The sequence below is a fragment of the Asterias amurensis genome, chromosome 8 (assembly GCF_032118995.1).
Source record: "Asterias amurensis chromosome 8, ASM3211899v1".
Lineage (NCBI taxonomy): Eukaryota > Metazoa > Echinodermata > Asteroidea > Forcipulatida > Asteriidae > Asterias > Asterias amurensis.
This window is the reverse complement of record NC_092655.1, coordinates 13,763,335-13,780,017: the sequence shown is the minus strand read 5'-3', so window position 1 is coordinate 13,780,017 and position 16,683 is coordinate 13,763,335. Positions and strand designations below refer to the sequence as shown.

Sequence of the window (16,683 nt, the reverse complement as noted above, 5' to 3'; positions counted from 1 at the left end):
GATAAGCAGAAGCTTGTAAAAACAAAAAAACAGCCAGACAGACAAAGAAACAAAACAAACAGACATACATGTAGACAAAAGGACATACGAACTTAAGACATGACAAAGCAAGTCCCATGTTTTGCTAGCTTTCCTCTTCATCACTTGTTCCGATCATAACTTTTGTGCAACCCAGGTCAAAATTCCAGTTGAACCTAGTTAACTGGGGTCAACTGGTTCAACTGGATAGTGATCAAACTCGTCCATTTTCCATATTAACCAACTGGTTTGGACTAGGTTTAACTGTGTTCAACTAGGTTGAAATTATAAACCAGTTGGTCTCTGTCCATTTTCCATATTAAACCAACTGGTTTTAACTGTGTTTAACTACTTTATCAACTGGTTTCAACTAGTTCCAGTTAAACCCAGTTTAACTAGGTTCAACTGGAATTTTCACCTTGTTTTTCTTCTTTATGTGCCTGGACCGGTTTCCCGTAAGCATTATTAGTCCATATTTTTTTTTAATAGAGTAAGGTTACCAGCCAAAATTAATTCTCCTGTTAATTTTGCTATGAAGAGAGGGTTGTGACAACTGAGCATTGTGGATGTAAAATCCTCTGCCTCTCTGTGTATGTTCTCATTGTAAAATGGCACTGAATCATTGTAGTCCAAAGCCCAATTTCATAGCGCTGCTTAAAGGTAAGCACATTTGTGTGCTACCTGTAGCAGAAAAAAATTGCTTATGCCTTAGTGTATTTCACAGGTTAGCAGAATATTGGGTGGCCATATTGTGTGTTTACCGTGAATTTGTATTGTGACGTCATTTATTTTGTGCGGTAAGCACCGGAAGGTTAGCATGCCTTTTCGTGTGCTTACGGTTAGCAGGGCTATGAAACAGATATTGCACAGTAAGCACAAAATCGGCCGCTAAGCAGCGCTATGAAATTGGGCCAGTTGTTTCCCTTATTGCAACTCTCTCTCTGGTCATTCTTCTTGGCTTTCAGGAACGGACCTGCTGTCCCAGCTGAGCGTTGGAGATCAACGCGAGGTAGACAGCCTGAACGATGAGATCAAAACATTAAATCAACAGAATAAACAAGCTCTAGCTGATCGGATTAAGGTAAGCTTAGGGATTCCAACCCCCTCATAGGCTTTCCTACAAGCGTGGTGCCCGTCCCCAAAAAATCAAAAAAATGTTGCCCTCGGAAAAAATCATCGAGCGCCTGGACAAACATTCTGGAAAAATTACTCATACAAATAGGATTTCAGGTCGAAATAGTTTGCGTAACATGCTGATGGTGCATGATCGGTATGCATAATATGCCGATCATCTTGTATGATTTGCGCAATTTAATGAACATGCAAAATTGGTTTGTGCCCGGACAAAATAATACCCTCTGGGAATCCCTGCCTCAGAAGTCCAGTCAGAGGAGGACTTGCAATGTATGGCTTTGATCAAAAATTGGCGAAATCATCAAACATTGCCCCATGAGCAAAACCATAAAACATTGCCCCATGGGCGAAACCATCAAACATTGCCCCATGTGCAAAACCATCAAACATTGCCCCTTGGGCGAAACCATCAGACATTGCCCCATAAAGTATTTACCAATCACAGTCAAACTGACATGATAACGCATCTCAAACAATGTGGCGTGTACATCTCATTTTTTGGAGACGCGTGCTGTATTGTGTTAAGAAATCAATAGCTCCCCCTTGCGTAACGCTACAGGTACGCTGAGGTCACAAACAGAGAACAGCTATTGTCCAATGATCTGCCTCCTTTTTAAGAGTGTGACATCATATGCAATGGGTCTATTGTCAGGGTGTATTGTTCTTCGTATGGGATGTAAAGCTGTAGTCCTGTGGGTTGTCTGATGCACGTAAAATTATCTCTTTTTCCGTGCACTCTCCTACCCAACTGGCTCTTACACAAAATTCCACAAAATTAACATTTAAAGGGAAGGTACACGTTTGGTAATTACTCAAAACAAACATTAACTTAAAAACTGACTTGGTAAGGAGCATTGGAGAGCTGTTGATGGGATACACCAAGTGAGAACACTGGTCTTTGACAATTACCGAACGTGTACAGTGCCTTTAAGTTTTTATTGATTTTTGTTTTCTTTCCGGCAGCTTGAAGGTGAGAAGAACAAGATTGAGAATCTACTATCGGGAAATCTGATGAGAAAAAGGGAACGTCTTGTTGCTGTAAGTATTAATGTACTTCATATGTTCTCTGGTCTTCAAATGTTCCTTGAAGAAGTAACCCATTCATCAAAATCACAACTTTGAAAAATGAATGAATAAGTATGTCAAATGACGATAAAACTTTGTAAGTTATTATAATACCCATTTGTTGATAATTTCTTGAAAGAGGTGGATCGGAATAAATGTTCTCTTCACAGACCATGATTTTTTTGACACTTTGTAGGAGCTTAAAGAAATGTTTGTAATATCCTCTTCGTGACGATCTCCTTGATAGAAATTGATCAGAATAAATGTTCTCTTCACAGACCATGATTTGTCGACACTTTGTAGGAGCTTAAAGAAATGTTTGTAATATCCATTTCTTGACGATTTCTCGATAGAAATGGATCAGAATAAATGTTCCCTTTCAAAGACCACGAATTTTGTGACACTTTGTAGGAACTTCAAGAAATTTCCATAGAGGATAGGAAGCAGAAGTTAGAGACGTGTCTGGCCGAGCTACAAGGAACCGAGATGTCCATCGAGACCAACAAGGCTCGGATCGAGGACTTTGAGAGTCAGATCGAGAGTCTGAATCGGGAGCAGCTGAGCAAACAGTCCGATCTTGAAGAAAAGAAGAATAAGGAGAGAGATTTTGGCGATAAGATCAACACCGATACGAAGGCCTTGGAGAAGATGACCAATAAGCAGAGTCTGCTGTTGAAGAAGGTGGGTGCGGTGAAATGTAGCCCTCATGTTTATATTAATTTATTTATTTCCTCAAAACCTCAAAAAAATGGAGCAGATAAAAAGATAAAGGTTCATCAAATTGACAGTAAAAGGGACATAAATACGTAATTAAAGAAACAAGGATAACCCTGACACTCTCTGACGACCCTGAAACCATAAATGTGACCCGCTCTGTGAAAATGAGTCAGATGTAGGCCATTTCAAGAATTGAGTTGTATGCATGGCTGGAAAGAACACATCAGCAGCAGTAATCTGGTATGTGTCTAAGCTTTGGGGTGTATCGCATTGCTGAGTTACTCCCGTTTGATATTTTAAACTACCATTGTGTGCAAAAGGATACAAATTAGACATACATGTAAGTATGATCACAAAATTGTTGTTTTCATAGCTTAATTGCCTAGGTAAGTGTTCTAAAGGTTAACCATGCATTTAGAGATTTTCCACATTAAACTGTCCATAACTTAATATTGCATTGGGCGACATGTGACTCATTTGCACAGAGTGGGTCACAAATAATAATAATAATATTAATAATAATAAGACTTGTAACACGCACGTATCCACCCTGCTGGGTGTTCAAGGCGCAGTAAATACCAAAAACAGTGAAACAAAAGGAATGTCGGAACAATCTGAGCAGCTGACCAGGAGTACCAAGATCATCACATTCAAGAAACTGCGTACGAAACAAAACTCTTTTGACACTATCACAAATACATACTTAACGTCAGAGTTAATTTTCCGTCTGAAAGAAGGACTAATTAATGTTGTCATTTTAGGTATGTAATACACTAGTAACTCTGGCATTCAAAAATCTACTTGAATTTATTGAAAGTTTTGATGGTTTTGTAATTACAACAAGTGGTTTCAGTCGTTGGATTGACAAACCACAACCCCTTTCAAATCGACTAAACCATCAGATAAGAGCCTTGACTCGGATAAAAAAAATTAAATAAATGTCTGAAATATAAAATGTAACTATTCTTTTCTGCAACTGATGTAATACAAGAGAGTAGCAATCACATGATCTAGCACAGCACAATCACTAGTTTACAAATCAATCAGTGCAATCAGTGAATGTCAAAACATGGTCGCCTACATACATGAGCTGCAACACACAACATTACAAATATAAGGACTATGTTGGTGAAATATTCCCCCTAGAAGTGCTACTTCTACCAAACAAAGTACTACTTACGAGTCGCCAGGTACTACCCTTATCTCTCCCAGATAGTAAATGTAAAGAGCTGTACTCCCTTGAAATTAAAGAAAAATACTAGGCTTCACGATCAGAGTGAAAAAAAAAAAAAGAGCGAGTTCAAGAGTCATGGACCCCAACTTAAAGGAACACGTTGCCTTGGATCGGTCGAGTTGGTCTTTGAAAAGCGTTTGTAACCGTTTTTTATAAAATGCATATGGGTAGAAAGATGTTGTAAAAGTAGAATACAATGATCCACACAAACATGCCTCGAAATTGCGTGGTTTTCCTTTTACCTCGTCGACTAACACGTCGGCCATTTATGGGGGTCAAAATTTTGACCCCCATAAATAGCCGACCATGTAGTTCACACAGTAGAAGGAAAACCACGCAATTTCGAGGCAAACTTGTGTGGATCATTGTATTCTACTTTTAAAACATCTTTACAACCATATGCATTTTATAAAAAACGGTTACAAACACTTTTGTTTTGACCAACTCGTCCGATCCAAGGCAACGTGTTCCTTTAACTTTTTTACAGAAAATTAGGCAAATCAACTCTGAGGGGGCACTTGGGGTCCCTACAATAATAACATTTACATAGCAATTAATACTGGTGTTTCTATCTTACCAGACAACAAATCTTTACAAACATACTGTTCAAAACTGCAATGGCATCATCAAAAGTTTTAAACCTATTGACAGACAAGAGGGTAGATGGACAAAGTTCAGTTTAATATGTATTTTTTTTTTTTTCTCTTCTGAACAACCAAAACAGAAAGAAGAATGTATGCGTAAGATTCGCGAGTTGGGCTCCTTGCCGAGCGACGCCTTTGAGAAGTATGTGCACCTCTCCCTCAAGCAACTCTTCAAGAAGTTGGAGCAGTGTAACTCGGAGCTCAAGAAGTACAGCCATGTCAATAAGAAGGCTTTGGATCAATTTGTCAACTTCTCCGACCAGAAGGAGAAGTTGATCAATCGGAAGGAGGAGCTGGACAAGGGTCATGCTGTAAGTTTTAATGCTAGGGGCAATTAATAATAATAATAATAACGGACATTCATAAATACCCCAGACAGTTTCTCTACTCCTATTGGTGGAGAGCGCTTCACGTGGGGGTGTTTAAACGGTTGATAATGACCAGTGTTTTAACCGGCTGGCTTCAGCGTGTCAGGCGCACAAGATTATCACGCGGAACGCAATTCATAGCTATTAGAAACAGCGTGTAATCTACTTCTAAGCGCGTGCCTAATCTATTTTTAAGCGCGCGTGCGTACACACAACCCACGCGCAACAGACTGACTCTTCACAAAGTTTTTGAAAAAAATATTTCAAACCTCAAATTTTCAACTGTCAAAGTGTCTGTAATTGTATGTTTTTTAACGTTTTTTTTAACAAAAGGGCATTTATGAATGGGAATAAAAGAGTAGTGTGTCGTTCTTAGTCGTCCAATTAAAACCTTGCAGGGTCGTTCCTGTGCTTTATCACGCGGCAATTCGACCCTGCCGGCTTTAAACGGCCGTGTAAGAACTCGTCGCTACCCTTTTATTCCCTTATTTATAGAGCGTTCTGAGGCCAATGTCACACGAAGCAATTTACGGGCAACCAGTTCCAGGCAATCTCTAAGACGAAAGTGCAATTCATATTTGAATGTTCACATACTTTTCTTAGGGATCGTAAGACATTGTTTTTGAAAAACGACTCGTGCGCTAACAAAGTGGTCCTTGAGTATGCACTGCATTTGGTTGTGTCAAAGTTGCCTGTTATAGTCGAGGCCCTTACACTGGGAACCGCAGCGCTTTATGTGAAACAGTACAATAAGCGAATATATAAAGGCACTAATAATGGGAAAAACGGTTGGTCCGTAGCAATCAACCATTGAACAGGAAAGTGTTGAGATGTTTCTTGTAAACTTCAAGTGACTCAGCTGAGCGAATTTGATCAGGGAGGTGGTTCCAAAGGCATGGAGCATGTGCGTAAAAAGCACAATCCCCAGCAGCGGAATGCACCTTCTGGAAATGCCAAGAGTGTAATGTCTGGACCAGAGCTAAGGCCAGGGCCCAATTTCATAGAGCTGCTAAGCACAAAAATTTGCTTAGCATGAAATTTCTTCCTTGATGAGAACAGGATTACCAACCAAATTTCCATTAGTTATATATTGCATGTTACTGGTATTCAGCTGTTGTTTGCTTACCCTGAAAATCACAGATTTACATCAAACTCACAGTTTGAAGATAATGATGCTAAAAAACCTTCCCTTAAAATGTTACTTGCTGGGGTGCTTTAGTTTCTGAGAAATGAGTAAAACAAGTCAAGACAATTATTTTAGCATGTAAAACGAATTTGTGTGACATTGTTTTACTCATTTCTCAAAAACTACAGCACCTCAGTAAGTAATATTTTAAGGTAAGCTTTCTACTATCGTTATCTTTAAACAGTGTAAGTTTAATGTAAATCTGTGGACATTGTGTTTTGTGCTACTACAAAAAGTACCAAAATTCTTCAACTTACCCCGCTTACTATTGTTTCCATCTCAATGAAGGCAACTGTATGTGAATATAAACACACCTGATGATTTTGCATTTTTGTTTGATTTTGTAGTCCATTACTGACCTGATGAATGTACTGGAATTGAGAAAGTACGAGGCTATCCAGCTGACGTTCAAACAGGTTTCCAAATACTTTAGTGAAGTCTTCAACAAACTGGTACCCGCCGGTAAAGCAACCCTCGTCATGAAGAAGGGAGACAGCGAATCATCCCAAGAGGTCAGTAAAGGGTTGAAAGGTCAAAGGTCATTAACCCTATTGCCGTAGGGTGATTCACCAAGACCTGCGCTCAGGCCTTTGGTAAAGGGCACCCTATGAGTAAATGTCGAGGGCACCAAGGCAATGACCACGGGGCATGGAGCCAATTGCCTGCAATGCCTCCATGAAGTATTGGAATTGAAGGTCAGAGTTCACTAACCCTATTTCCATGGGGTCACCAAGACCCGCCAATTTCACAATGACAGACAGAATAAGTACAGCCATCTAGTTACTGAATCGCACTTTATTGATTTGTGCAATTCATGATCATAGGCGTTAAACGAATGTTTGTTTGAGAGAGATTGGCTTTTGCCAGCTTGGTGTTTATATCCCCTTGTGGGAGTTTGCCGAGTTCCCTTGACCGAAAGTTCATCTAAACAAACAGACCCTCTGAATCGACTGTCAACATTCTGACACCGCTTTGGTCAGGCTCCCTGCATGCATTTGCAATTGTTAATGCTGGATCTCATACATACCTATTGGTACCAGACTAATTTTATGCCAGCCTCATAGAAATAGAACCCAGAGAATGCTGAGCTCGACCACCCTCTGTGTCGTCTGTGAACGCGGCGTATCAATACCGCGTAATACGTGCGTATGGCAAAACTATCATCGTGTGACACGCGCGTATGGCAAAATGGCAAGATGTCAGCGCACATAGACCATTTCTAGTGTTTTCATTGGTCAATGATGATGTCATTGTATGGCAAAACTGTATACACGCGTTACGAAAATGGCGTGTGCCCGTCCATAAAAATGGTCTCACAACGAAACCGCAAGCACATTGAGACACTCAGCGCTCTCCGGGTTCTATTTCTATGGCCAGCCTCAGTTCCACTGTTGATGTCGAATCAAGTTTTTGTTTTTACCGTATACAAATACAAACTACATGTATTTATGATTTGTTGTCAATATTTTTAACAAAAATTTGTTGAAATAATATTTTTTGCTTGAACAGCTTGATTCAGAATCCTCTCAGTCGGGTGTGCCCCTCGTAGAGCAGTTCACTGGAGTTTGCATCAAGGTAAACAGACAACATATATACCAACATTGTAGTGAAACACATCTGGCAATGATGACATAGGGACGCCCTCTTCTTCTTTCAACTTTGAAAACATGGCTGCTGTGTGTTTAAACATGAAATCAAAAATAGGCAGTGGTGTCTTTTCTCGTTTTCCACCTCTGGGACCCTAGTTGGAATCCAGTCGGGGGCACTATGTGGATTGGGCTTTCAGAACACCCAACCTGATTTCTTGGCATTGATAACAGGGGTGCCCTTGTTCTCTCTATCAACTTTGAAAACTGGCTGCCGAGTATTTAAACATGAAGCAATGATTACATAGGGACGCCCTCTTCTTCTTTCAACTTTGAAAACATGGCTGCTGTGTGTTTAAACATGAAATCAAAAATAGGCAGTGGTGTCTTTTCTCGTTTTCCACCTCTGGGACCCTGGTTGGAATCCAGTCGGGGGCACTATGTGGATTGGGTTTTCAGAACACCCAACCTGATTTCTTGGTAGTGATTATAGGGATTCCCTTAATCTCTCTGTCAACTTTTAAAACTGGCTGCCGAGAAATGATTCTTTAGTATATTCACAAGAAGACTTCCAAAGAAATGGAGCAGCGTAACAGAACGATCTTGTTCAAGAGTATGTGTATGTATGTATCCCTGCCGAACTCCGGGAAGGGGGAGGGGGAACGGTGACTATACATTGCGTCTTGTATTAATGTAGGGTGCTGTGCAAAACCAAATCACAGCTTTCCTGATCCCTGATTCAATCGTTGCATTCAGTAGAGAATTCTAAACCAAGCCTGACTCTCGTCTTGCCTCAGGTATCTTTCTCTGATAAGACCAGTGAGACTCGGTGAAGGAGTGGGTGAGCAGTGACTATACATTCTGTCTTGGATCAGTGTAGGACGTTGCGCAAAACAAAATCACAGCGTTCTTGACCCCTGTGTAATAATTGCATTCAGTAGAGAATTCTAAACCAAACTTGACTCTTGTCTTGCCTCAGGTATCCTTCTCGGGTAAAACCAGCAAGACTCAGGGAAGGGGTGGGGGGAGCAGTGACTATACATTGTGTCTTGGATCAGTTTAGGGCGTGCACAAAACAAAATCACAGCGTTCTTGACCCCTGTGCAATAATTACATTCAGTAGAGAATTCTAAACCGAACACGTCTCTCGTCCTGCCTCAGGTATCCTTTTCTGGTAAAACCAGCGAGACTCGGGGAAGGGGGGGGGGGAGTAGTGACAATACATTGTGTCTTGGATCAGTGTAGGCTGCTGGGCAAAACCAAATCACAGCTTTCCTGATCCCTGATTCAATCGTTACATTCAGTAGAGAATTCTAAACCAAACTTGACTCTTGTCTTGCCTCCGGTATCCTTCTCTGATAAAACCAGCGAGACTCCGGGAGATCAGTGTAAGGCGTCGCGCAAAACCAAGTCACAGCATTTTATATCCCTCGATGCAATAATTACATTCAGTAGAGAATTCTCAAACCGAACACGTCTCTCGTCCTGCCTCAAGTATCCTTCTCTGATAAGACCAGCGAGATTCGGGAAGGGGGGGGGAAGCAGTGACTATACATTATGTCTTGTGTCAGTGTAGGGCGCTATGCAAAACCAAACCACAGCGTTTTTGCCCCTCGGTGCAATCATCACATTCAGTCGAGAATTCTTATCCAAACATGACTCTGTCCTTCCTCAGGTATCCTTCTCCGGTAAGACTAGCGAGACTCGGGAGATGCAGCAACTCTCCGGCGGGCAGAAATCCTTGGTAGCCTTGACCCTTATATTTGCCATCCAGAAATGTGACCCGGCACCCTTCTACCTCTTTGATGAGATAGATTCTGCGCTTGACGCTCAGCACAGGAAATCTGTCGCAGGTTGGTATTAAAAAAAACTGTCAAGCTGAGGCGTTGGATTTCTCAGTAATTTTTTTTTTCCGCCATAAAAAAAAATCGCATTTGGATGTATATAATTTGTTATACAAAAGCCCATAAAGCTGAAGACTGGGAAGTGTTTATTAAACACATGTAGGTAAAAGTTTTGGAACTAGATTGTAATAATAATAATACAAAGCGTTAAAATAGCGCTCTAACGAACCCAGGAAAGTTACGACAGATAATAATTTATAATGCGCACATCTCCAGACAACTGATAACGGCACCTTCACAAAAAGAAGACTTCATGAGGAAAGTTTCCGAGTATAATCAATGGTTTCCTAGAACCTCCATCCTCAATGGGAGTGCTGTAAGACTGGTCCCCTGTCTTTATTTGCATGGCACTGGCCTTACAAGACTAACGGTTTTATTGGATAGACAAACATGTATGCATGCAATGACGCATTACTACCATACTGATAGTAATACTTACAATAATTAGTGTAGTGAGTATGTATACACATTCAAACCAGGGACCTACAACAACAAAAGGACAAAAGAGTCCATGGTTCGGGAAAGGTTCACAGTGGGAAAACGTTTACAAAACCAATGGGAGCTGTTGCAAAAAAGTTGAGTATAAACAAAAGGGTAACAATAAGAGGTCCGCGGTTGCAGGCGTATACACACTTGCGGGTGTGTGTGTACATACACAGTTTTATGGCAAGCAAGGTCAAAGGTTCATCTGGCAGAAAATTGCCAGATTCTAAAGGCCAGTACCTCAAAGTGTGACGCCATCGTCAAAGTGTGACGTTGGATGTTGGGCGACTTGTACCTTGAACAACAATCCTATCTTGCTAGATACAGAACTATTTTACGATGTTCATAAGTATGGAGGGTGAATTTACGACTTGTCCACCATTTTGATTTTTATTTCGTCTTCAGATATGCTTCATGAGTTGTCCGGCAATGCCCAGTTCATCACGACCACCTTCCGACCAGAGCTTCTGGAGTCTGCCGATAAATTCTACGGAGTCAAATTTAGAAACAAGGTGAGATTGTCAAGACAAGCCAAATTCTGACATTTGAGTGTCTTCAAAGGCGATTTGTGTTCATGCCCTTAGTCATCACCTCGGTGCCCTTTGAAATGGTCCAGTAGAAATGGACATATCCCTTATGGAGTTGCCTTTTAATTGAAGGATACTGCCTTGCCCTTGCCCTAGCAAGAATGAAGTACAAGAATCAAAACCATCAAGCCTGATACTTCAAGGAGGCAACCAAGTCATTGCCTTGGTACCCTTAAAAAGTCTCCAGTAGAAATTTACAATTTCCTCATAAAGTGCCCTTCACCGAGGAGAAAATAAATGCCTTGGTGCCCTTGCCCATTCAAAAACCACGCATACCGGCCTGAATCATACAATCTCTCTTCTACAGAAGCGAGATTTGCATCGGTTGACTCTCATTATAGCAAGATCGCTGGGTCTGGTCAATTTAATCTCGTTATAACAGGAACGTTGTTATAAGAGGACAAAAAAAAAGAACGACAAGGGAGAAATATTATTCTGGACTTCATATTATACTCTTTAGAAGCAGAGACTCTTTGTAACTCAGGGATGAAATTTGTCAGACTTTTATCTGAATTCAGACTTCTTAAGTCCGCCTGGTGAAGAAAATCAGTCGTTACTTTTTACAAGGCAATTTGTGTGGATCATTGTATTCTACTTTTAAAACATCTTATAACAAATGGTTTCAAACCCAACGCAACGTGTTCCTTTGATTTGACTCCTCTGAGAATCTTTTCAGCCGATTTCAAGAAGCGCAAAGATAAGTCGAGATAGGATGAGACGAACAACTCGTTCTTACTTAGGATGGGCTCAATGCGTCCTAATGTCTTTGGTTACAGAACTCGTCATGAGTCCTAAGACTGATTCTAAGTTAGAAAAAGTTTGATGAAATCAACGATTGGTTTCACCACCGGAATACAATTTGAAAACTGTTTCTCCTCTTCTGTTTTTGTTTTGGGAATGTTTAGGTCAGTCATATTGATGTCATCTCTAAGGATCAAGCCAAAGATTTCCTGGAGGACGACATCACACAAAGCTAAGAAGTCAACCTTCTACGTCATCCTCCGTCATCGACAATGAAAATAACCTGGCATTTCAGATGGTAATTCACAGCTGCTTAGCGAGGTCTTTGCTTTTTAGCAAAGTCTTGAAATTGTACCAAGCCAAAGATTTCCTGGAGGACGACATCACACAAAGCTAAGAAGTCAACCTTCTACGTCATCCTCCGTCACCGACAATGAAAAGGAAATTCACAGCTGCTTAGCGAGGTCTTTGCTTTTTAGCAAAGTAAACAGCCTCTTGAAATTGTACCTCAATTTAAAGTGCTATCTTCCCAGATTGACCTTTGACCTTTAGAAAAATCTACATGTGCTTCTGACCTTTGTTCCTCTTGTGCAAACTTAAACGCTCACGCAACCCTTCGTTCTAAAGTGGAACCGATATTTGAGTACAAAACTCACAAGACTGATCGCCGATGTTATGGTGGCACCAAGTCAATTAAATTTTGTAGTTTTTCCGCATGTTTCTTAAAAAAAAAACTGGAAGTAACTTCACCTCAAGTACTGGAAATTACAAACCTGACAATATTGCCTGCTTAACCTTTCATTCATCTTTCAAAAAATGTGTAGCCATCTTAAAGCATCTTAATTGACGTTCGCCATCTAAGGCAGACTTTTGCCAATGCTGGCTGCACACAACTCATCCACCCGAGTTTCCTTGCAAATGTTTGCGAAGTCTTTCAATGTTTGCTCAAGTAGATCACAGCCTGCGCTTTGGCTTCAAGCCATTAGCAGGTCATAGGTCAAATATATGAATTCAATACACCCAACTGTTCCTTTGGCATAGTTCCTTGAAGGGCACTGGACACTATTGGTAATGACTCAAAATAAAGTTTAGCATAAAAAATTACTTGGTAACGAGCAATGGAGAGCTGATATGTGAGAAACAGCTTCATCCGGTTTTTGAACAAAGAGTAATTTCTCACTCAAATATTAAGACTTCAGGCCTGAAGCCTTTTATGGGGCATCTGAAAGCACACAAACTGGTGTAACAAGGGTGTTTTTTTCTTTCATGAACCTTTTGCAACTTTGATGACCAGTTGAGTCCAAACTTTCACAGATTTGTTATGTTATGCATATGTTGAGATACACCAAGTGAGATTTACTGGTCTTTGACAATTACCACAGGGTGTACAGTGACTTTAAGCGTCAGTCATGGTATTAGAAGATCGCTGCATTGCCATCTTCAGATCATTGTTTTTAAAAGCTTGTAAAAATGCGTAATAATGTTTCAATGTAATTGGTTTTTCTGTTGTTCGTTAAAGTATGTTCAATCTTTTTAAATATTCAAAGAATTGTAAAAGTTACTGAGGAATATCTTTACTCCCGATTATTTTGGGGGCAGTGATATATTTATTCCCTCTCGAGAATCTTGGAATTCTAGTGCAGTTCATCGTTGAATGTTCTTAATCTTAGCTTCGCCTCCTATTCTTTCTTTGTTTTGAAAAAGAAATGAATTTATTTAAACCTTTAAAAAAATATATAATAATTGTTACTTTGATGTAGAAAGGTAGTTTCCAACATGGATGCCATAGACTTGTATTACGATACAAGCATCTGTATTGTTTCCTGTATACAATAGTAATAATGTATACCGATTATAAAAGTTAAGAATGGGGGTCTGACTGCATGTGTGTATTTCAACCTCTAGTTGGTGGTCACCCATACATAGAGTTATATATAAGAACGAGAGGGCGCACTGGCCTATATATGCAACCTGGCATGCGCGTAGGCGGCCATTTTGTAAGTTGACAAAACAGGCATCGCACAGCGTGTGTTTGTGCGGCCGTTTTGTAAGTTGACAAAACAGCATCGCTTAGCGTTCAATAAACACAAACTCCAACGTGTGTTTCATAACGCGCGTACAGAATAGCGTGCGCGTGTCTCCTTGCGGTCCCATCGCGTTTGTGCAAGAAGCCTCACCAGTGCTCTCTAGTTCTTATATATAACTCTTGACACCATATCTGATTTGATGGCCTCGGCATTAGCAAGAACCAGCGGTGCGTTCCATTCCTCAAACGTTGCCAACAGTTGCGCACGTTCGCCAACAATTTCCAGTGGAACATACTTCTGAGGTGTTGGCGAGTGGTTTTTAAAATGCCGGACAAGCATACGTTATTTTTTTTGTCACAAACATAATTACAGTGTATATTCCGTGGTTGATAATACAAAATTTGAAAAAACAAAGTTTGGATGTCGTGATAACAGAAGAGGATATACATACAGCAAAAACAATGTAAAAAAAAACAAACTATGTACGGTGTCGCCATCTTCATTTCAGAGCACCGCCATAATGACATTGCGAAGTGCGCACCAATCGTTCCACAGATAAACAACGTTTGCGCGAACAGTTGCGATTCGTTTGCGGGAGTGGAACGCACCCCAGGGCCCAATTTCATAGAGCTGCTTAAGTAAAAAAATTTGCTTAAGCAAAAAATTCATTGCTTAGTAAAATCAGATTACCGGCCAAGACTCCACTCAATTGTAATGCTAAGTAAACAACAGCTTAATACTAGTCATAAGCAATGTATATGGCAGGAAATTTTGGCCAGTAACATGTGTAAAATAAGCGAACTATTTTCGTGCTTAAGCAAATTTTTTGCTTACCAGCTCTATGAAATTGGCCCCAGATCGCTAAAAAGGATACTCTTTGTCTGAGTTGATTCGGACCAAAAACTGAAAAGGTCACTTTATTTTAAAGACATTTTTTGATAAAGGTTTTGAAAATCTGTAAAGGGTTGTTTTCATTTCAAATAACTTTGATTTTTGATCAAAATTAAGTGCTAAATTCTCCTGAAGTATTAACAGGGAAACCTGTGACCTTCCCTTTTTTCTAAGTAAACTCCATGTAGGAAACAGTTCTAGAGTTGTAAAAAAACCAATGTGTTTAACAGTTAAAATTGTTTGTTGTATTCTTTGGTCCAAGTTGAGTTTTATAGAGTTCACTGTTTATGTCAATAAAAGTCAGATTTGAAAGTTTCAATCCGTCTATATATAAATGAGATTTGTGTTATCATCTGTTGCTATTTCAGCCCCCATTGGGCCCCGGAGGGTTATCTCAGATAAGGTAATTTTAGGCAAAATATAAGAAATTTTTTTTTTTTTCCAAATATATATTTAAAGAGTTATAAGACACAGGTTAGAAAAAATGTCCCTTGCTACCAAGGGTGATAGGGTGGTCATGGGTGAGTGGTTTAGAACATCAAAATCATTATTCAGTATAGCACAATAATCAGAAGTGTGGGTTCGAATCCCGGTCGTGACACTTGTGTCCTTGAGCAAGATACTTTACTATAATTGCTTCTCTTCACCCAGGGGTATAATTGGGTACCTGCGAGGGTAGAGGTTGATATTGTGAATGATCAAGCCTTTGGAGCGCCACAGCAGCTCGGGCCTGTTTACTCCCTAAGGGGAGCTGAGACAGATTAAAGGAACACGTTGCCTTGGATCGGACGAGTAGGTCTATGAAAAGCGTTTGGAACCGTTTTCTATGAAATGCATATGGTGAGAAAGATGTTTTAAAAGTAGAATACAATGATCCACACAAGTATCAATCAAAATTGCACGGTTTCCCTTTTACGTCGCGAACTAACACGGTCCGCCATTTATGGGAGTCAAAGTTTTGACTCCCATAAATGGCCGACCGTGTTTGTCGACGAGGTAATACGAAAACCACGCAACTTCGAGGCATATTTGTTTAGATCATTGTGTTCTACTTTTACAACATCTTTCTAACCATATGCATTTCATAGCAAACGGTTCCAAACGCTTTTCATAGACCAACTCGACCGATCCAAGGCAACGTGTTCCTTTAAAGGGATGTTATTGGCCCAATAGCCAGGGGACTATTAAATTATGTAAAGCGCATTGATACGGTTTATTGTGAAATGCGCTGTATAAGAATTTGTTATTATTATTCAAGTTATGGTGGTTGATCGGATTGTGGGTTCGAATCTCGGTCATGACTGATGTATCCTTGAGCAAGATGCCTTGCTGTAATTGCTTCTCTTCACCCAGCAGGGGTACCTGCAAGTGTATCGAGGTTTATATGGTGTTTTGAGCCTTTGTAGGGGTTGTTTACTCTCTAGGGAGCTGAAAAAGGTCAAAGGAATGTTATTAGCTCAATGACCAGGGTACTTTATTAACTTTTTAACTTAACTTAAATGCATTTATAAAGCGCTTAAACACAGTTTCAAAGCGCTGTACAGTCAAGAAAAACATTAAAATGCAGGATTAAAAAACATGAGCAAAAATCGCAATATGGTTTTTTAAAAATACACAACAGTAAAAAAAAAGTAGCAAGAATTTAGTAAAAACATCGCACATTGATATGTTAGTGTAAAATGGCCTGTATAAGAAATTATTTTAACAGACGGGTTCATTTTGCAAGCTGTACAGTTAGCTGCCTCTAAGTTACCTAAGTTGACAGAAGACTGAATAATGATTATAACTTTCCATTACGTGTTTGTCAAGCTTAAAGGCAGTGGACACTATAAGTAGTTACTCAAAATAATTATTATCACAAAAACTTACTTGGTAACAAGCAACGGGGAGAGGTTGATAGTATAAAACATTGTGAAAAACGGCTCCCTCTATAGTAATGTAGTTTTCGAGAAACAAGTAATTTTCCACGAATTTGATTTCGAGACCCCAGATTTAGAATTTGAGGTCTCGAAATCAAGCACCTGAAAGCACACAACTTCGTGTGACAAGGTTTTTTCTTCTTTTCATTATTATCTTACAACTTCGACGACCAATTGAG

At 39.9% G+C, this 16,683-nt stretch overlaps 1 protein-coding gene across 1 annotated transcript in view; it reads left to right on the top strand.

Annotated features, from left to right (window-relative positions):
• The window catches only part of LOC139940360 (structural maintenance of chromosomes protein 3-like), a 39,340-nt gene extending 24,436 nt beyond the window's left edge, over positions 1 to 14,904 (top strand). Inside the window, exons 21-29 of the mRNA XM_071936574.1 lie at positions 984 to 1,099; positions 2,116 to 2,190; positions 2,629 to 2,898; positions 4,893 to 5,123; positions 6,714 to 6,878; positions 7,876 to 7,941; positions 9,628 to 9,805; positions 10,745 to 10,851; positions 11,832 to 14,904. Coding sequence (XP_071792675.1) covers positions 984 to 1,099; positions 2,116 to 2,190; positions 2,629 to 2,898; positions 4,893 to 5,123; positions 6,714 to 6,878; positions 7,876 to 7,941; positions 9,628 to 9,805; positions 10,745 to 10,851; positions 11,832 to 11,903 — 1,280 coding nt within the window. The 3' untranslated portion in view covers positions 11,904 to 14,904. The remainder of the gene's footprint in view (positions 1 to 983; positions 1,100 to 2,115; positions 2,191 to 2,628; positions 2,899 to 4,892; positions 5,124 to 6,713; positions 6,879 to 7,875; positions 7,942 to 9,627; positions 9,806 to 10,744; positions 10,852 to 11,831) is intronic.
• The last annotated feature ends 1,779 nt before the right edge of the window (positions 14,905 to 16,683 follow it).